General features: G+C 53.4%; 1 protein-coding gene across 2 annotated transcripts in view; it reads left to right on the forward strand.

The window, feature by feature from the left end:
- Positions 1-20,751, forward strand: part of PEPD (peptidase D) — a 112,504-nt gene that overhangs the window by 34,317 nt on the left and 57,436 nt on the right. For both annotated transcript variants that reach the window (XM_039231950.1, XM_039231948.1), the window contains exons 7-9: positions 1,908-1,952; positions 10,761-10,836; positions 11,731-11,777. In XM_039231950.1, the coding sequence (XP_039087881.1) occupies positions 1,908-1,952; positions 10,761-10,836; positions 11,731-11,777 (168 nt within the window). The remainder of the gene's footprint in view (positions 1-1,907; positions 1,953-10,760; positions 10,837-11,730; positions 11,778-20,751) is intronic.

Below are 20,751 nucleotides of genomic sequence, written 5' to 3' on the forward strand. Positions count from 1 at the left end.
TTTCACTTTTAACCTATTTGTGTCTTTGACTCTAAAGTGTGTCTTTTTAGGGCTCCTGGGTGGCTCAGTCAGTTAAGCGTCTCCAGCTCTTGATTTTGGCTCAGGTCATGATCTCACAGTTGTGAGACAGAGCTCTGTGTCTGGCTCTGTGCTGAGCATAGAGCCTGCTTAAGATTCTCTTTTCCTCTATCCCTCCCCTCTCCCCCTCCCATCCTCCCCCGCTCTGCCAAAAAGTATGTCTTTTTAGAGCATTTACTTGGGTCATATTTCTTTTAATGCCTTCTGCCAATCCCTGCCTTTTAATTGGACAGTTGAATCTATTTACATCTGAAGTAATCACTGATAAGGAATGACTTTCCTCTACCATTTTGTTATTAGTTTCTATCTGTCATATGTCATTTTTGTTCCTTACTTTCTCCATTACTACTTTCTTTTGTATTTAATTGACTTTTTGTGGTATGTGGTTTTATTCCTTTCTCATCTCTTCTTCTATATGCTTTAATTATTTTCTTTTTTAAAAATTGTTTAATGTTTATTTTTGAGAGAGAGTGTGTGTGAGTGGGAGAGGGACAGAGAGAGAGGGACACACAGAATCCAAAGCAGGCTCCAGGCTCCCAGCTGTCTGCCCAGAGCCCGATGTGGAGCTCGAACTCACGAACTATGAAATCATGACCTGAGCCAAAGTTGGAGGCTTAACCAACTGAGCCACCCAGGTGCCCCTGTTTTAATTATTTTTTTAATTGTTACCTGGGAGTTTACAAGTGACGTCTTAAACTTATAGCAGTCTAGTTTGCATTAATGTCAATTTCAGTAGCATACAACAGCTTTGCTTCTATATAGTTTTGTTTTGTCCCCTCCTTTTTTGCTGTTGTTGCATACAGATCATATTTTTTTTTTTTACAAATAGTTTATTGTCAAATTAGTTTCCACATAACACTCAATGCTCATCCCCACAAGTGCCCTCCTCCATGCCCATCCCTCCTCCCCCCCCACAGATCATATTTTCATATGTTCTGTTGGTCAACACAGATTTAAAATTATTGCTTTTTGCAGTTGTCTTTTAAGTCAGAGAGGAAAAGAAAGGAGTTACAAAAAATATCTTTACACTGTCTCTGTACTTGCCTGTATAATTACTGTTTTCAATGCCCTTAACTTCTTCACGTGAATTTGAGTTACTCTATTCTTTCGCTACAGTCTGAAAGAGTCCCTTTAGTATTTCTGGTAGGATAGGTCTTCTAGTGATGAATTCTCTCGGTTGTTTATCTGGGACTGTTTTAATTTTTCTTTCATCTTTGAAACACAGCTTTGCTGGATATAGAATCTTGGTTGATGCATTTTTTTCTTTCATACTACTGCCTTCTGGCCTTGATAGTTTCTGATGAGAAGTCAGCCATTAATCTTATTGAGGGTTCCTTGTATCCTTGTATGTCATGCTTCCCCCTCCTTCCTGCTGCTTTCAGGATTTTCTCTTTGTCCTTTGACAGTTTGACTATCCTGTTTGGAGTTCATTGGGCTTTATGGATGTATAGATTCATGTTTTTCATTAAAATGGTGACGTTTTTGGCTATTGTTTTTTTCAGATATTTTTCTCCTTTCTCTCTCCTTTTCTTCTGGGACTCCTGTTGTGCGTGTGTTGGTACCCTTGACAGAGGAGGCTAGGTCTGCCTGGTGAGAGTGGAGGGCAGTTTTGCAGCCAAGCACCTTGCTCCCCCCAAATGACAGCACTTAGGGGGCTCGGTGCTGCAGGAAGTGGGCGGCAGGTCTTCTGTGAGCCATGGGGTCATGGAGTTCTAGTTTGCGGCCCTCTTTGGGTCACGTCCTCTCTTGGTATGTCTTGAAAGAGGTATTTCTTGCTGGAAGACGATAGACCATTGAACTAACAGGCTCAACTTGTCTTTCCCCTACAGGTTTAATGTCAACAACACCATTCTCCATCCGGAGATTGTGGAGTGGTGAGTACTGCCTGTGGCTACTTCAGCTGTTTGCTGCGCTCCCTGCTGTCACCACCTGCTCCATCTCAGAGAGCCCGTCAGACAAGACGGTCCCCAGAACAGCTCCCTTCTCTGGTTGTTTGTTTGAGAGAGAGAGAGAGAGAGAGTGTGTGTGTGTGTGTGTGTGTGTGAGAGAGAGAGAGAGAGAGAGAGTTGGTCTGTTTTTGTGAAAGGGCATAAATCACTTGAATGTCGATTAAATTTATCTTTTCCCTTATTAAGGTGTCTTTTAAAACCTCCTCCCCTAAGTGAGCCACACTTATATCACTCACTCAAAGTAGAGCACGAAAAGAGTAAAAACAGACCTCGTACATCATGCTATTACCAGAAAGGTCAGCGTGTTTTCCTCCTGTTGCATCTGTGTCCTGACAAGTTGGCATCATTCTGCGTGTGTTCTTGCATTGCCTGCTTTCCTTGCTTGCTGATGCCGGCAGCCCGGCCCTGCAGCATAGCTGGTGTGTGGTCGGCCACAGCAAGGCCATCACCTCTGTGGGCCCTGCAAGTGGCCCTCCAACTCTGATGTGCCACCAGCTTTCTCCCTAAGCCATTGGGCTGCTTAGCAGTAAAACGTCTTTCATTGGTTCTACATTGGCACTTACTCTGAATGTGGAAGAGCGGCAAGCCAGGGCCTTTGGCACCTTACCACCTGCCGCCAGGGGTACGTGGACTTTTCATGTCTGACGCTACTACCCCATGGTCATGTGTCCCCATCTAGTTGGGAGATCTTGCTCGCCTAGTCTTGGACTTTGGGCACCTTCTGACTGCAGGAGGCTCCATCAGGAAGAAGAAGAGGATGAGGCAGGCCAAGGGATGTTGAGGGAGTCAGAGATGGGCAGGGGCTGGGTTGGCTGTGGTGTCAGCTTGGACTTGGTCTTGAAAGAAATGGGAACCATGGAAAAGTTCTGACGGATTTAAGCAGGAGAATGGTAGGATCATGTTTGCATTTTAAACACTCATTTTGGCCTCAGTCTGGAGACTCAATTACAGGGCAAGAGAGGGAACAGGTTGCCAGTTGGGAGGCTGCTGCAGGGCCAGGTGCCAGGGGAAGGGTGGTGTGACAGAGCTGAGAGTGGAGTGGCAGTCAAGGGGAACGCCCCTGGGAGGAGCTTGGCGGTGACACGTGTGAAGGATGGAGTTGAAGGTGACTCCGTTCTTTTGTCCTAAGCAGCTGAGTGGTGTGTCACCGAGATGAGGATGGCCGGGAAGAGCAGGAGCCGTGGCAGATCGGGGACTTGGGGGCACGTTGAATTAGAAGCAGGTTACAGGGGGAGGGGGGCTGGGGCCAGAGGTGGAAATCCGAGTGTGTCACAGGCATCAGGACTGAACCCTGGGAGTGCTCCCTGGGGGGCGGGCCAGTTCCCCAGCTCCCTGGGCAATGGCACACCCTCTGAGGGTGGGGCCTTGGTCCCTTTCCATTACAGCCGCCTTTTCTTGTTTTTGTAAGGTAACGGGCGCCTGGCCCCTCTGTAGTTCCCAGCTAACAGAGAATAAATCCTGGATACTCAGGAACGGGCCACACCCACTTCTGCCCTGCATGTGACGTCCCCTCATGGCTGCTAACAGTTCGGGTGGAAACCGGGCTGGGTTGTTGGGTTGTCTGCTCCAGTGTCCCCCGAGGGATCAGCCATTAGCTCGTTACCTTGGAACACACACGAGCTAATTCTAGTGACACTTCCAAGGCTCCGAGGCGGATTCTGCGTTCATAAGAATACTTCCCGACTTTATCAAAGCCAGCAGCAGAAAGGACTTATTTGGCATTTGATGGCAGTAGAACTTTGGTAGAAATGTCACATTGTCCTTCCTGCCTCAAGGGTGTGTTTTAATAGTGTGGGTTCTGGCCTCTGTAGTGACTGCCGTCCTTCTCGGGTGATATCCATGGTGGTCTTGATCACTGCCCTCAAGTACACGATGGAAGGATTCTGGGTGGATAGCAGGCTGGTCCCTCATTTATAGGAGAGGGTTTTCTGTGACGTTAAATTATCATTCACTGGTGCAGCTTTGGGCCACTGTGTCCTGAAGGCTTTCGTTACCCCCTCTGTCTAGGCCCCATGGAGAGGAGCTGCCTGGGGTGACAGAAAAACCCTGCGCTCAGGCAAAGGCAAACTCTCACCCCAGCTTGTCCCCCTTGGGAAGTCACTTAATTTTTCTGAGCCTCAGCTACATCTGTCAATGGGGCTGTAGTAATACCTAACTTGGGAAGATTCACCACGTGTCTTAGACCATACAGGCTGCCATAACGCTTACCATCATGAGTGGCGTATAAACAACAGAAATGTATTTCTAGAACCTTGGAAATCCAAGTGCTGGCAGACTCCCTGTCTGGCAGGAACCCACTTTCTGGTCCCTAAGTGGCCATCTTCTCGCAGTGTCCTCACGTGGCAGGAGAGGCTGGGAGCTCTCTGGGGTCTCTTTTATAAGGGCACCAATCCCAATCACTAGAGCTCTGCCCTCATGTCCTCATCACCTCCCAGAAGCCCCACCTCTGAATGCTGACACCCTGGAGATTAGGTTTCAACATATCAGTTTTGGAGGGAGGCAGGTGTTCAGCCTATAGCATGGAGCCTCGGTTTCCTCACCTGCAAAACAGAAGTGGTCTCCCTTGATAGATGATGGCTCAAGGCTTGAATGAGAGTAGAAGTCAAGTGCTAACTCAGCTTAATAAAATGCCACCTTTTGTGACTTCTTGTGTGCAAGGAACTGTGCTAAACACTAGACCTATGTCACCTCACTCAGATATTTTGTTTATGCTTTAAGCTAGGTGCTCTGATTGTCCCCATTTTACAGATGAAGAAACTGAGGCACAGGGAGATGATTTGCTTGAGAAAAAGTGAAAGGCTGAGCCCAGGCCAGTGGTTCTAGGATCTTGTGTTGCCCCCTTGTATATCTGAGGCGCACCTTGGAGGGGGGGATGCCTGAGTTTCAGGCATTCTCGAAGCCCCTCTCTAGGCCACTCGATACGCAGGGGTGCTCAGAGGGCCTTGCATGGATCTTGCGTGAGGCCAGCGTGTGCAGGTAGGTGCCCAGGACTGTGCAGCTAGGCTTCCTTCAGCACCATGCCCCTTGCCACTAGGTACCCAGGCTCCAGGTCAGCAGCTGGACCGGGGATCTGGGATTCTTCCCAGAGCCTGTCTGATGGAGAGGCGAGTTGCACCCTCTCCTAGCACAGAGGATACTTCTTCCTAGTGCGTGTTTGGGCGTCATTCATTTCCTTTCTGTGACTGCTTTATTGTTTTCCATTCTCTCAAGCAGTGCCTTTTTGATTTCCTGTAAATTCCTCTATAATCATCCCCTTCCCCAGAAACATAAGATCATAACTGATCATTTCTTTCCTTGTGCCGCGTATTGCATTTCAAATGTGGAGGTCAAAAGTTGAAACTTAAGAACAGGCATCTCACTTCCATAATTTAGGCTGTGGTTCTACTTTCCTGTTCCGCAGCTGATTAAATTGATCTGAAGGTAGGTTAGGAAATAAAAGGAGATACTTTTGTGCAGTCTTAATAGCTCGGTGCCTTGGATTTCGGTTAAGTACCACAGGCAGTGTCACAGCAGAGCAAGCATGTCAGCAATTGCCGTCTGCCTTCTTGGGTTTTAAGAAAGACTGTGTTAAATTGAGTCACACGCCGATATTAGAACTTAATTACACAGAGCGAAGGTGTCCTGCGTGCGTTCATCGGGCATTGGGAGAACGTATCTGTTTCTCCTTCCCGGCCTTCCTGCGCGCGGGAGATGGCGAGGTGTGGATGGCTCAGGGGCAGAAGCGCAGCAGGGTCCCCGTGTCCTGGGGAACACGTCCCGAATTAGAAAAGCTACGTAGATGATGACCTAGATTCTTGGTGTGTACGTGAAGTCTTCTAGTCGGGTAGCTGTCTTTGTCTTCCCAGGAAGAGGCATTTAACCCTACGTTAACGAGAAAGCCGAGGGCACAGTGGGGATCCCAGGGCAGAGTGACTGTGCTCAGGAAGGCAGCAGACAGGGTGTGGGCACATCAGGCAGAGGCGAAGGTGTGGCCGGGCCTGGTCAGCACCCGAAGAGATGGACCCACCCATGCCTCCCCTGCATGTGGCCCACGGCATGTCTCAAGCACACTCAGGCGAATCTCACTGCTGAGCAAGACCACTGTTTTCTTCATGGCTCTGATTTCTTTGAGAGGACTTATTGATCGAGCCTCCTGAAGATATGTAATTCCAACTAGCTCTTTCCTTTCTGTCCCTCCTATTGCTCTGGGACTGTATTCTTTCCAGCACCAGGTCACGGGGTACAGAAGGAATGGACGTGGGGTCCTGTGGCATTGAAATCCTGCCCGCCTGCTCCCACAGCACCGTCCCCTGCACATTCATCTCCGGGAGGGATGGAATACCTGTCCCTTCAAAGGGGTTTTGTTCAACACGGTGGTAATGTGACACTTAGAGACTGATTTTGGAAATACTTCATCCTGTCTTGCTACTATTTTAATCAGTTCAGCATTCAGATCTCAGTTAATTAATGTCTTAATCCTGGGTTTAATGCCCGGAGGCAGTTTTGTGACCTATGCATATTTAAGGGGGAAAAAACTGATTGCACAAATAAATCTCATCCTAGTCTGGTTTTTTGTCATTTCTGGCCTGTTGCAGGGGATTCTGGGTCCGGTGTGGTGAAGGAGCTTTCTCCCCGCTCCTGCTCCCCTGCCTGAAGCGCTGCCTTCCCCCTGGGCGGCCCCCTGGGTGTGATGATGCCCACAGGCCTGGCCACAGGCCTGGGGACTCTGCACGAGTACCCACATCACCTGCACATATCAGCCACCTCCTCTTGCTAGTCGAAGAGCTGAGCTGTTTCCAGCACAGACTTGTTACCTGCATCTTGTTGTCCTGTCCTAAGCCTGGGTCCTCTGATGCCTTGTGGAGGAGGCGGCCTCGGCCCTTTCCTGAGGATAGAAAACTTGCAGATTATATTGCTTACCGCCACCCCCACACTTCCCGGGGCCAAACAAGGCTGGGGCCGAGTGTGACATGAGGCATCCCTCACTCTGGAGGCTGCTGGGACAACAGAGGCTGGACCGTGCTGGCATCCCTTTTTCCTTATCTTTTTCATGCCCATGAGGAATGGAAATAGCCTCCTGAGACTCAGGGTAGTCAGTCCTTCCTGAAGATAGGGAGAAACTGCCAAATGCTGCAAAGTCTTGTGATTTTTTTTTACAGTAATCTTAAAAACTGTTTCTGGTGCTTGTGTCCTGGCGATAAGAGGGCTGAACGCCCAGCATCTGGGCAAGACTTCGGCCCAGAGCCCTGTGGGTAATCAGGTGAGCCGGCACGCCGCAGGCGTCTGTTCTCGGGGCCTTTAGAGCTTGGGTTCAGTTGGGCCAGGCCAGTTTTGTTGGAGAACTGCCTTTGTGGCATAGTTTGTCCTGGTTCTGTTTGATTTTTTTCTTTCATTCTTTCTCTCTCTTTTTTTAAATGTTTATTTTTGAGAAAGAGAGAGAGAGTGTGAACAGGGGAGGTGCAGAGAGAGAGGGAGATACCCAAAGCAGGCTCCAGGGTCCGAGGTGTCAGCACAGAGCCTGATGTGGGGCTTGAACTCACGAGCCCAACCGTGAGATCATGACCTGAGCCGAAGTCAGACGCTCAACCAACTGAGCCACTCAGGATCCCCCCCAACCCCGCCTTTAAAAATTTTTTTTTAAATCATGCCTTACAAGTTAGTCCTGAGTAAAGCAGCTAGAAGCCTCGTGTGTCATCTTCCACAAACTCAAATTGGGAAGAAAAGCAGGACGTGGCCTCCGTGGCCAGAAGTGCTTGTGTCTCTGTGAGAAGGGAGTGTGGTTCAGGGCCAGGTCTCCTTGGAGGAGAAGCCAACGGCCTCCAAAGCTTTTAAGCAAGGAAAAGCACCATCACATTTGCGTTTACTAAGGATCCGCAGCCGCTGTCCGTGAGCACACGGGCCTGGAGGCAGGAAGAGGCTGGAGAGGTTGTCCAGGCTAGAGGCAGTGGGGTCTGGATGGAGAGAAACAGAGGGTCTGAGAGGGTGTAGAGGTGGGATTGCAGCCCTTGTCGTCACTTGGATGTGGGAGCAACGGACAGGGGACAGGAAGGTATCTGGGATGACACACAGGTCTCTGTTGTAAGGGGGGTGCTGCAGCTTGGGCGAGATGGGGGTGTTTGGGTCCCGCCCAGCTGGAGGTGCCTAGGAGACCTGCAGGTGGAGGCGTGGCTGACAGGCCTGTGTCAGGGGTTGGGGGGCAGGTGCAGGGGCCAAGTGGAGAGGGGGATGGAGGAGGAGGGGTAGCAGCCCAGCAGTGCCAGAGGAGGTGGGGGTCGCTGTGCCACACATTGGTGAGAGGGGGGCTGGCAGGGGGAAGGGGTGAGCTGAAGGGAGGAGAGGAGAGGGGAGGGAGGAGGGAAGGAGATGGGGGAGAGCCCTGAGATGAAACATGAAAGCTCCTCTTGCTCCCCTCCCAAAGCAAGGATAGTTATGGCTTTCTTCCGGAAATGTGCCAGAGTCGTGGAGTATAGAGCTTGGCTGGAGGAGGAGGAGAGTGGGTGGTCGTAGAGCTCCCAGTAATAGGGGCCAAGTGGGCTCCGAGCCCAGGTGTGGGTTGGGGTGCTGAGCCTGATCCACCCCTTGTAAGTGGGTGGGAAGGAGGGTGTGAGGGGGGAGGGAGGGCTTGAGAGTTTGGAGAGGAGGGGATAGTGAGGACTTCATTTATCTGCTGGGCAGGGGAGGGGGCCGGAGGAGGGGAAGGGAGAGATCTTAGGGAGATGAAGTTAAGAGGAGCCCTCCTGCCCTGCCCGCCCCCACACAACTCACAGGAGAACGGGCTGTGCTGAGGCCTATGGGGCTGGTGCCTGGGGGCTTTCACTGTGCCGTCCGCCCAGCCGCGGACTTTCTGGAAGCCCTTGTGGCCCTGGAGCATGCCCGCAGCAGGCACGGGCTCTGGCTTATACCCCGGACGGGGGCGGGGGCGGGGCTTGGCCAGGCCCACATGGATGGTGGGCACAGGGCCTCGGGGTCTGGAACTTTGGCAGGAGTGGCAGCTGGCACATGGAGCCAGAGGTTGAAGCCAAGCAGAGGGGCAGAGGGCTGGAGGTGGGCACAGCCTGGGCCCGGTTCCCACCTGCGCTGTCACACTGGCCAGCCCCGCATTCCAGAACAGAGGCCCACTCCTTGCTTACCAATCAGTCAGGCTGGAGCCGAGCCGGCGGCAGTGGGGAGCAAAGCATCAGGGGCCGCTGGGTTATCCTGCGAGTGGGTTTGGACCTGAGGAGCCTGAGCCACTCACCTGAGTCCTGATCAGGCTTTGGACCCTCCCCGCCAGGACACAGGAAGCCGCTTTCTGATCCCTGCGTGGACCTGCTCCTGGCGTTCTGCGGGAGAATCAGAGACCCCTTATGATGACCAAGAGTTAAATGTCAGGCCTCAGGGACTGCCTTCTCAAGAAAGAAAGGACATTCCTTTGGGAAAAGTCTCACTGGGCTTGGGGGTCATCTTTTCCACGTCCCCCAGGTGTTTTACGGTCTTAGGAGGCTGTCACAGAGCTGCAGACGCCTTCATCACGTCTCCGTGACAGATGGCTGGCCGTCCCAGCTGAATGACGCCACGCAGACGACATGAGTCAGTGGCTGGCTGCAGCTGCTTCCGTGCAGTCCCCGGACGGTTGCTGCCCCTGGTGGAGGTGGGGGCACCTTCGCTGCCATCCTTGGCCTGGGTCGGGCTTCAGGGCACAGACGGGCACAGACGGCGCCGGATGAGAGGCAGATGCACCGTGAACAGAGGGGCAGGGCCATGGGCAGACACTGGCTTTGCCCATCTGGAGGCTGCTCCAGTGTGTTCCCTTCACGAGAGGGAGGGGAGCTTTGATGAAGCGGGCTGTGAGGGGGTCACCAAGGACTCCGGGCTCTTACTGACTGGTCGTGGCCGCACTGCCCGTGGCCTGGAGTTGCTTATTTAACGTGGAGGCAGAACGCTGGTATTTCTGTAGCTTCTCTGGCTGAGTCTTACTTGGCAATGAGAGCAATTGCAAAAAGACCCAACCAAATTTGGGCGAACTAATGTGAATTTATTACGAGGACCCCAGGACCCCCTGGAGTCCAGATGCAGGAGGCACCGCTAAGTGTCAGAAGGACAGGAGGGTCTCTGGGTTGTGCCTGCCTGCCCTCCCACCCCCCACCCCCGCCTCCCTGCTTCCCCCACCCCCACCTCCCCAGCTTCTCTTCTATTCCTGGTCTCCTCCTCTCTGCAGACCTGGCTGTTTCCACAATTCTTACCTGCATTCACAGCTGGAAGTGGCTGCACCTCCCACAGTCCCCACTCCCACCCCAGGCTCAAGGTGGGGGTGGGGCATTCCTGGGCTGCCCTAAGGGCAGGGGGGTGGGGTGGGGTGGGGGAGGAAACCGGAGACCTCTTCAGCCAACTTGGCAGAGCCCTGGAGTCAGCACACTTGATTCAGGTCTCACAGTTGTGTGAGGTAGATTATATCCCCTTTATGGATAGGGAAACTGAGTCACAGTGAGCTAGGTAGGGCATGTCTGGCTATAGAATCTGGCCTCCTTCCACCACCCACAGTGGCTTCCAGATCTCGTAACTGGAAATAGCCTGCATGCCCAAGGCTGGCATTAGACCAGTCCTGGGCCTTGGTGGCCGGGCACCAGCAGCACTGTGTTCCTTCCCAGGCTGCGCAAGGTATGCTGGCCCCCGAGGTCTCCTGGCAGGGGTGCGTGGGGTGGAGGGGTGGCGGAGGGGGTTGTCCAGCCAGCCCCTGCTGGGAGTCACTGACTTGCCGCTCTGTTCTCTCCGAAGCCGGGTCTTTAAGACGGACATGGAACTGGAGGTTTTGCGTTACACCAACAAAGTCTCCAGCGAGGCCCACCGGGAGGTAAGGAGGGCACAGGCTGGCAGGGTGCTGCGGCTGGGGTGGGCGTTGCCCTGGGCGGGGCAGGAGGGCCTTCTGGGATGGGTGGTCTCCGGAGCTCTAGGGGACAGGCCAGTCCCTTCTGGCAGAGACCGGCCACGGCTCTTCCCTCTCCCCTAGTGGGGGCAGGGCCAGCGGAGGCTCGGCCCCAGTTCCTGCCTTAGGGCACCTGCCCTCAGGGCGTTTCGCAGCCACGGGTTCCCTGTTTCCAGGAGGGCAGGGCTCTTCTTCCCGCCAGTTCCAGCTGCTTTTAAAGAATCTCTCCTCCTCACCTGTGATTTAAGCACATGGGTTACTGTCCTCTGTTTTCCAAAAACAGCCTCGCGTGGTTCTTTCCCACTTTACCTGAGGAGCCAGAGCAAGTAAGAAAGCACAGTTCTCGTAGGATGGTCAGGGTAACGGGTGGCCTGGGGCCTGCCTGGTGGTGGTCGTGGCTTTGTGTGCTTGTAGGCCACGGCCTCTCCTACGCATTCCTTCCCTGGGTGCTCTATGACAGCTCCACAAAGGAACCCTTTGAGGACGGTCATTCTTGCTTCCTGAGCATGACGTATTCACCAGGCATCTTGATTAAATCATTGCGGCCCTGGGTCTGCCGCTGCCTGAGCCGTAGTGCCGGGTGTCGGGTGCCCACTGGCTTCCCAGAGGACGTGCTCCAGAGTAGTTTCAATAAACTGTGCAGCTTTTGGAGCTTTAAAATAGTTCTAATTTGTCCCATTTCTGCACCACTGTGTGCAACTATCATTCTTTATTTTTTTTTTTAAAGAAGAGATTATTTTGGAAAAGTGTTATACATTATTTATAAGGCAGTGTTACTTACCTCCTTAATATGAATGTCTTTGCTTAATATCCATCCTCCAGGTAATGAAGGCCGTAAAAGTGGGAATGAAAGAATACGAGATGGAAAGGTGAGCTGCTGTGTTTCTCTGGGTAAAGATTAAAATGGAAAAAACAGTAATTTATGTTCCCCGAGCAAGTGACAGATGAGGCGCCGCCGCCCCACGCACAAATCGAGCGGGGATCGTGAGCCGGGCTGCCTCATCGTGGGCAGATTTGTCTTCTGACTGTGGCCACCTTCCTGGCTCTCGGCAGAGTGTTGGATGGTAATGGCCTTTGATTACTTTTCAGGATGGTTTAGTGCCCCATCATTCCACTCTTGGACTTTGTTTCTGCAATTCCCAGGAAACTTTACCAAATAGCTGCTATTGTGAGCCTGAAAGCCACTAGTAAAGCAGCTTGCCATTTTATGTGTAAACATTGCCATTATGTCTGCGGTGCGTGGATGACTGGGTCAGGGATGGTTAAGTGGCTCATAAAGCGTTCTGGAGAACTCTGTTGGCCTGGGCCTCCAGTTAGGCTACCTCGAGCCACGGCCCCCCACCGGGGTGCTTCCCGGGGCTACCCGGCATGCAGGGTTGCAGGGTGTGGCCTGGCCAGCTCCTCAGCCCCTCTCCCAGACCCAGGGGTCAGCAGGTGGCTGCCTCTGGCGCGAGGAAGCCCCTGGGTCAGACCCAAACTGTCCCTGTGGCTCTCCTCCCACCCGGGTCCTAGGGCAGGAGGCCCCCAGTCTAGGGTCTCGCCACTGTCAGTACCATCTCGAAGCTCTGCTGGGGAGAGGACACCCCCTGTGTTTCTTATTTGGTCTCTGCCCCCAGCTCCTGTCACAGAGCTTCTAGAACCCTTGGAATTCCTTGAATGATTCATAATAAGCTCATTTCAAGGGCACCCGAGTTTATGCTAATGCGGTGACTTGTGGAAGGTGGGCACTGGTTGCTAGAAGAACCACTGCTGAGATTGGAGGGTTGGAACTTGGAGCCCCCCCTCAAACTCCAGGGAGAGGGGAGAGCAGTTGGGGGTCGAGTTCTGACCAGTGGTTTGCTCAGTCGTGCCCACAGAAGGGAACGTCCACAGAAAACCTTAAATGGGAGTTGGTAGACATGTGAGGGTGCTGTAAGGGTGGTGGGCCTGGAGGAGGCATGGATGCTCCTTGCCCCCCCAACTTTGCTCTGTGCCCCCAAACTCTTCTGTTTGGCTCTTCTTGAGTTGTATCCTTTCTAATAAAGTGGTAATAGTAAGTAAAACACTTTCCTGAGTTCTGTGAGCCATTCTAGCAAATTATCAAGCCCAAGGAGGGGGTCACGGAAATGCCCAGTCTATAGCCAGTCAGCCAGAAGTACTCAAGGCCCGGATTTGCGATCGGTGTCTGAAGTGGGGGCAGGCTTGTGGGACTGGGCCCGTAGCCTGGGAGGTCTGTGCTAACTCTGGCCGTTCGTGTCAGAATTAAATTGTAGGACATCCAGTTGGCGACCACAGAGAATTGGAAAGTTGCTTGGTGTCACGTGCATTTGGTGTCAGAAGTGTTGCACATACGTAAAGGACTTTTACCTTTATCCTGCCCGCCCTGCGGTGGGGTGCCCCTTGTGGGGGGTTGGTGCTGCCCCCCCTTCTCCACTTTGCAGAGTTCACGTGACTGCTCTCAGGGCCCGCTCTGCCTCCACGTCCCTCTCCCAGCCTTTCTGTCCTGTCCACTGTGTCAATGAGGGGTGAGGGTGAAGTGCAGACAGAATCAGAACTCGGCACTCCATGGGCATTTACCTTCACCTCATGTGGCTCGGGGAGCGGCGTCCTTTTCAAAGTCTAACCCTGAAAGGAGTCCAGAACAGAGGGCTTCTGTGTTTCTCCCCTCTTACCCCGAGTAGTGAGCAGGTGAGTTGGCCTTGAGGGCCCTCGTTGCTGTGGACTCCCAGGAGGGGGCACGGAACAAGGGCTTCATCAAGGACCCCACTCCGTCACCCTCAGGACGACAGGGACAGGCACACAGAGCTGTCCTAGCCTTCGCCTTCGCGTGGTCTGCTGTGGTGCGGTATCTGCTCTCTGAGTCCTGGGGCCCTTGGCCCCCACCAGGATCTGCGCCAGGAGGGGTTGTGCAGGGTACCTGGGAGGTGGGCCAGGCGGCGGTCCCCCAGATTGGCACCGCCCCACACATCTGCTTCCTGCTGCATTGGCCCGCAGCTGATGCCTCAAATAAAAATAACCCAGAAATGAGAGCAGGACTAGCTTGTCCCAGAGCAGAGCCCTGCTGTCTCCTGCGCACTGGCAGCCCTATGTCCTGAGCTGCCGGAGGTCCAGCTCCGAAGCTGGCTCCTGGGAGGGACCTGAGCTGCCCTCCCCTGCAGTGTCCGGAGCCTGAGCCCGCTGCAGCTCAGACTGCCCTGTGTGTGAGCTCTGGCCAGCGGCCCTCGGAATACTTCCTCCACCCAGGGCAGGGCAGGTCTTTTTTCTCTTTTGATGAGAAATTTTAGATAGCCACCACCCTCTGCAAAAAGAGAAGATAGTACAATGGGTCTCAAAGTCCCCAGCAGAGTTTGTTTCATCTTGTTTTGCTGTAGTATTTAAAACCAACCCCTATGGGGCGCCTGGGAGGCTCAGTCAGCTAAGTGTTCCACTTTGGTCATCATCTCCCGGCTCATGAGTTCAAGCCCTGCAATAGGCTCTGTGCTGACAGCTCAGAGCCTGGAGCCTGCTTCAGATTCTGTGTTTCCTTCCCTCTTTGCCCCTCCTCTGCTTGCTCTCTCTCTCTCTGTCTCAAATATTAGTAAACATTAAAAAAAAATTAAAACCAACCCCAGACACAATGGCATTTCACCTATACATAGGGCAATAGGTGTCTCAGCTGATGAAGGTTTTTTCCTTTTTATAACCACCACGTCATTACCACATCTAACCAAATTCACAGTAATTCCTTAATCTTACTAATACCCAGTCCACACTGGTCTGTTTGCATCAGGATCCAGAGTCTACACGCTGTTTGGCTGTTGTTTGAAGGGGTCTTTGTTAAGCTGAGCTCTGGGGACACCATACCTTTGTCTTCAAACTGCTCGTTGCCCCCTACCCTCCAGTGCCCGGGCCCTGTGGCCGCAGCCTCTGTGGATCAGAGAAGTGAGCCTGAAGCTCACACCAGAGCAGCTGTCCTGAGGGTGCCAAGTGCCATTAATTCAGCTCGACTGGACGCACCAAATGTGTGCGCTGTTGTGCGCCTACCGTATGCCTGTTGTGTGGCTGGCTGTACATAAGGAAAGCAGTGTCTGCCCTGAGAGCTGAGAGCAGGGACATTCCTGGGGCGCAGGGTTGGGAGTCTGGGGACTGTGCTGGGGAAAAGCTGATGCAGAGAAGATGAGAACAAGAGGCAGTCTATTCCTGAAGGACAGGTGGGCAGGGTGGCCTTTGGGGGCAGAGGGTGTCATCCCCAAAGATGGTGGGAAGATGGTTGTCCTGGGACATTGTTAACCCTTTGGGTGCCCCAGGCCAACTTTGACGAGGGCACTACCTCCTACCAGTGCCAGCCGAGCCCCTGGGGGCGCCTGCCGTGGTGAGGTGGTGGCCTGACTTCTCTCCGCCGCAAGCGTCCTCCCCATGGGCACGTTTCTCTCTCATTGCCTGGGTGACTCTGACACGGTTTTGTGGTCTGTGTCCTTGGGAGGCTGGAGGCTTTTTGAAGTCCCCTCTCCTTTATCCCCAGCGTCTGCCCCACAGCTGGTGTCAGGAAGCATGTGTGGGTGAGTTGGATGGACGGATGGGAGAGAGTGTGTGTCCTGAGCTATTTTTTGCTGTCCTCTATGCCACCGTGAGCTTTTAGAATTCTTTTCTTAACTGGGTGGGGAGTGTAAAACCCCCTCTGAAGCAGCTATTGTTTCCCCATGGGGTGTGGCTCTTGTAACACAGGCCGGACCGACGACGCCCGGGAAGGCCCAGGGAGCCCAGACTCCCGTGCAGGCTGCCGACCACAGGCTCACAAGAGCACCCCTAGAACCTGCTGGACGTGCCGGGAGCCTGGCCGGCAGCAGCCCCACAGAGGACACAGAGCAAGAGGAGCGGGGACTCCTGTGTGTCAGGATGGGAGTCAGGGTGGGAGTAGGGGATGGGGGGCCCAGGACCGGGCTCATTTTCTTACAAGAGGGCGGACCATCAAGGTGGTGGTGCTCAGACTCAGGCCTAAGAGACGCTGGCCAGGAAACCTGGTCCTCATCGTTTTGTTTGTTTTATAATCAAAGGTTTGTTATAAAATCTTAAGGGCATGTTAAAAAAAAGTGAGCTGAGGGCATTTATCAGGAACCCCACCCCCACCCCCATGCTGTGCCCTTGAGGGAATGAAAAGCATTCTCCGCAGCGGAGGTGTAGTAAAGCGCTAAGCCAATAAGACGCTCCCGTGCGGGTCATCAGCGCTAACGGCCTCTGACTGCAGGCCGGGTCACGCAGCCCCTGTCACCGCCTCCTGGTTCCTCCTGGTCGTGGTGTGGCCAGCCTGCACACGCAGATTTCGAGCACACTCACTTGGCTGTGAAAGCGGCCCCCGGCTCGCATTCGCCACAGGGAGGTTGATAACCATGTTTCCGACAGCCCAGGACCCTAATTGAAATTACGCTTTCTCTCCAGGCTGTGACCGTGTCCGTGGGGGGCCATGGGCAGGATTTAAAAGGCAGAAGATCTGTGAGGCGTGAAGGGGGAGCCATCCTCCTCCCCGGGGCCCAGGGTCCTGCCCTCCAGACGCCCCCACCCTGCCTGGAGGCCCTGGGCAAGGCCCGGGTTTCCTCTGCCGCCGTGTCCCGGGCGCAGCCCTCACTGGAAGCTGTCCTCTGTTACCGAGGAGCCCGCTCGGCTGTGCCGGCCGCGCTGAGGTCCTCTTCCCTTTCCTGCCCTCTGTCCGGTGGGACGGGGCGAGTCACGGTGCCGCGTGCTCAGTGTCCCCTCTGAGTCCAGACTGGGGGCGGGGGCGGGGGGCCACGCTGAAGGGTCCCCTCCCCTGACCCTGCGTGCCCGTGTGTGCACACACACAGCCACCACACACACACACCTCACAGACATATACACACCCACCACATACCACTCACATAGGCCACACAGCTGCTCCCTACACACCTGTCACTCACACGCCATAGACACACGTATCACACACAAAGTACCATGCACACACACCCCCACATTGTACACTCCCCATATATACCACATTTATACCCCACGTGTACTGTACATACACCGCACACACACGACACACTCAGACACACTCGTATACACACCACACCACTCACACCATACCACTCACACACTGTATACACTCACACCTGCACCCACAGATACGCCACATACACACACATCATACTTAGAGACTCAGCCACCACATACCACACTCACATACCATGCATACTCACACCTACACACACACACACACACACACACACACACACACACACACACTCCACATAAGCTGTGGGGGCTGGGTCAGGTGGTTGACCTTTCCATTTACCCACCTGGGGGCAGATTGCAGAAACCTTGCTATGCTGTTGTTGAATAAGGCCAGTTTTCTTTCTTTTTTTTTGAGGACTAGAATGCTTACCTCTAGTGAGGATAATTGGAAGACAGGAGAGTTTAGGGAAACCCCACAACCACGACCCACTAAGTCGCAGTGTTGACGGCTGTAGAAAGCACGGGCAGCTGGTGCAGACAAGCTGCTTTCTCCTGCCTGCCCCGCCGGCCCAAGCCTTGGGCCTCAGCAGGCACGGGTGACCTCTGAGCTCATCCCTCACTCCCAGCCTCCCCCCCCCCACAGGACCCACAGGCTCCCCGATGATCGGACGGGCTTCTCTGTTACATCTGCAGGGCCTGCATTTCTCAGGTTAGCCCCCCTCTTTGTCCGCCCTCTTTGTCCCCCGCTCCCCGTGAGCCATGATCCCTGAAGGGCCGTCTCTCAGGGGCCTGGACCCGCATGCCCCGCTCCGGCTCTGGCTCTTGCTGGGGCTCTCCGTGGTGGGCAGGCATGGCCCTGCTGCCTCTGGCCGTGCCCCTCATGGGTCAAGCAGAGGATCCAGGTTTCTCTGGTGACGGGTGTTACCCGGAATTCTGTATTTTCCTCCTCTTTGGAGGTTCCTGAAATGTATAGCTTTCAGTCCCCTGGGAGTGGTCCAGTCTAATGTGGCCTCCCTCTAGGCAAGCCCGGGTTCAGTGAGGCCACCCTCAGTTTACTTTCCTCCACGAAGGTGCTAGAGTTTGGCTTGGGGCCTTTGGGGCGGGTGAGGGTCCAGGCAGCCTCTGACCCTGAGCCCCGCTGGGTGAGAATGGATGTGACAGGCCTTCTCTGTGGGCCTGGTCACTGTCGCGGGCAGTGTCCTGTCCCTCCTGTATCCGCAGTCCACCTTGAGGGATGAAGCCCTGGCATGGCTTGCTCAAAAAGGGCCCAACGAGACCCCAGGCCTGGGTTGGCGGAACCTGCTCTCTGCCTTGTGCTGTGAGGCTGATGCACGTTTCCTGCCGGCACTTCCTCGGCTGTTGGAGGGCAGGCCACACACAGCCAACCACGAGAGGGGTCAGGAAACCCCATCGGTTTGGCACACCCCTCAGGAAGGCAGCCCACCAACATTGCATCCCGCTGGCTGAACCTCAGTGAGCTGAGCAAGCCCTTTCTAAGACCCAGGGCCACCTTGGGAGGACACGTTCCTCAGTGTTCAGAACAGCCTTTATATCTTGGCCTGGGCCACCCCGTACTGGGCAGGGCAGATCCTGTGTACCCACCAGCCTCTGTCCACGCTATCTGACACAAGGCAGGGGAGTAGCTCTCTCTTCAAGGTTCGGCATAGCCATCTGGAAGCATAGCTGGGACCTTGGTGGTAGAGGGACTGTAGGGCTCTGAGGCTTAAAGCAAGGATAGTTCATTTTGCCCATAAGAGTAACTGGAAAATGGGTACATGTAGGGCGCAAACAGGCTGGGTATCCAGCCAGAAAATGTGGACAAAGAACCAGAGGGAAGGGCTTCCTGCAGACGTGCAGCCTGGTGGATGCAGCCCTCGTTAGAGCTTTGGGGGACAAAGCCAAGAGAAATAGGCAGTTACTCTTCAGATGCTGGGGAATTGCCCCCTGATAATCCCGGTGAGAAACAGTGGTGCCCACAAGCATCTGTGGATTTTCCTGTACCATTTCACCATTGAACCCGATTCTGACTGTTGACTTCTGATAAATATATACCATCAGTTTAAGGAAGTAGCGTTTTCTTCCTGGCTTATGAGAAGATTTTATCAGGAAAGGATGTTGAATTTTGTCAGATGCCTTTATGGTGTCTCCCTTGGCCTTTTTGTGTGTATGTGTTTTGAGGAATTGATAAACTTAATTTTATAATGGTTTTGGATCACAGAAAAGTTACAGGAGTATAAGCCAGTTCAGGCATACCCCATACCCATTTGCCCTGTCGTTAACATGCCGGCACATTTGTCACAGCTCGTGGACAATGCTGTCAACATTATTACTGTCTGAAGTCCACACTTTATTCCATTTTCCTTACCTTTTACCTGATAATGCTTTTCTGTTCCATGATCCCACCACGGACACCCACTGCCTTTGGTTGTCCTGTCTCCTTAGGCTCCTCTTGGCTGTGATGGCTTCCCAGGCTTCCTTACCTTGAATGACCTTGACAGTTCTGAGACATACTGGTCAGATACTTTGTACAAGATCCCTCAGTTTTGGTTTTTCTGATGTTTTTCTCGGGGTTACACTGGAGTCATGGGTCATTGGGAGGAAGACCACAGAGGTCAAGTGCCTCTTGCATGGCGTCGTATCAGGGGTACATGCCATCACCTTCACTTGTCATTGGTGTTGACCTCACTCACCCAGCTGAGGCAGCGATTGTCAAGTTTCTCCACCATAGAGCTGCTCTTTTCCCTTCCTGGACCACACTCTTGGCAGGAAGTCACCGGCACAGCCCGCACTCACTGGGTGAGACATTATGCTCTCTCCTCCTGCCGGGGAGGGGAGTGCGGGGAGTGGGTGTCTACATAGGCTGTCTGTAATCCTCCTGGGTAGGGGTTTGTCTCTTCTCCATGTACATATTGTTCAATCACTTATTTACGGACTGTTTTCTATCTATACGGACTGATAGAGGCTTATTTTCTACTTTGTATTAGAATCCAATATTGTTTGTTTTCTTGCTCTGATCATTCTAGCTTTGGGCATCGGGGACTCTTTCATTTGGCTCCGTGTCCCTCTGACATCACCCACCGCCGGTCATTTTGCTTTCTGAGCTCTGTCTTCCCTTCTGGCGTGACAGGATGCTCCAGGCTCCAGCCCTAGAGTCAGGCATGTCTCTGAGAAGCCACGGCTCCTTGTACCAGAGCGGGACCTGCGGCCCCAGGGTCGGGCACTAGGTGTACCTTCTGTGGCGACTTCCTGGTGGGGAGCTAGTGTGGCCTCCGTAGCACACACCGCCTTGTCACGGCGGATTTCTGCCGTAACAAGCTGCATGACTGAGCTGGGGAGGCCGTACGGAGTGGTGGTTAGAGCACGGGGCCACGTCTGAATACCGGTTCTGCCACTCATCGTACCTCTGTTTCCTCACCTGGGAGACCGGTAGTAAGAGCATCGCATAGGATGGTCCGGAGGATCCAGTGAATCGGTATGTGGGTAGCATGTAGACCAGGCCTGGTACCAGTCCCCATCGTCAGGACTGTTTTGCTGTTACTCTTTTACTAGATTTTATAAAGGCTCAAAGTAGAGGATTGAGCTATACATTTTTTTTTAACTCTCTTTGCCATATTTTGAGATCACGGTTTTTGAGATGATGATTTGGGAAGTTCTCCACATTTTTCTGTTTTCTAGAACCCTTTAGAAAGCAGGGGGGCTTTGCAACGACATGGATGGAGCTGGAGAGTGTTATGCTAAGTGAAATAAGTCAGTCAGGGAAAGACAAATACCACGTGATTTCACTCCTGTGGAATTTAAGAAACAAAACAAAGGGAGAAAAGAGAGAGAGGAAACCAGGAGACTCTTCACTGTAGAGAAGAAACGGATGGTTACCAGAGGGGATGAAATAGATGATGGGGACGAAGGAGTACACTTGTGACA

This window comes from Hyaena hyaena, unplaced genomic scaffold, assembly GCF_003009895.1.
Source record: "Hyaena hyaena isolate Hyena2069 unplaced genomic scaffold, ASM300989v1 scaffold_61, whole genome shotgun sequence".
Classification (NCBI taxonomy): Eukaryota; Metazoa; Chordata; class Mammalia; order Carnivora; family Hyaenidae; genus Hyaena; species Hyaena hyaena.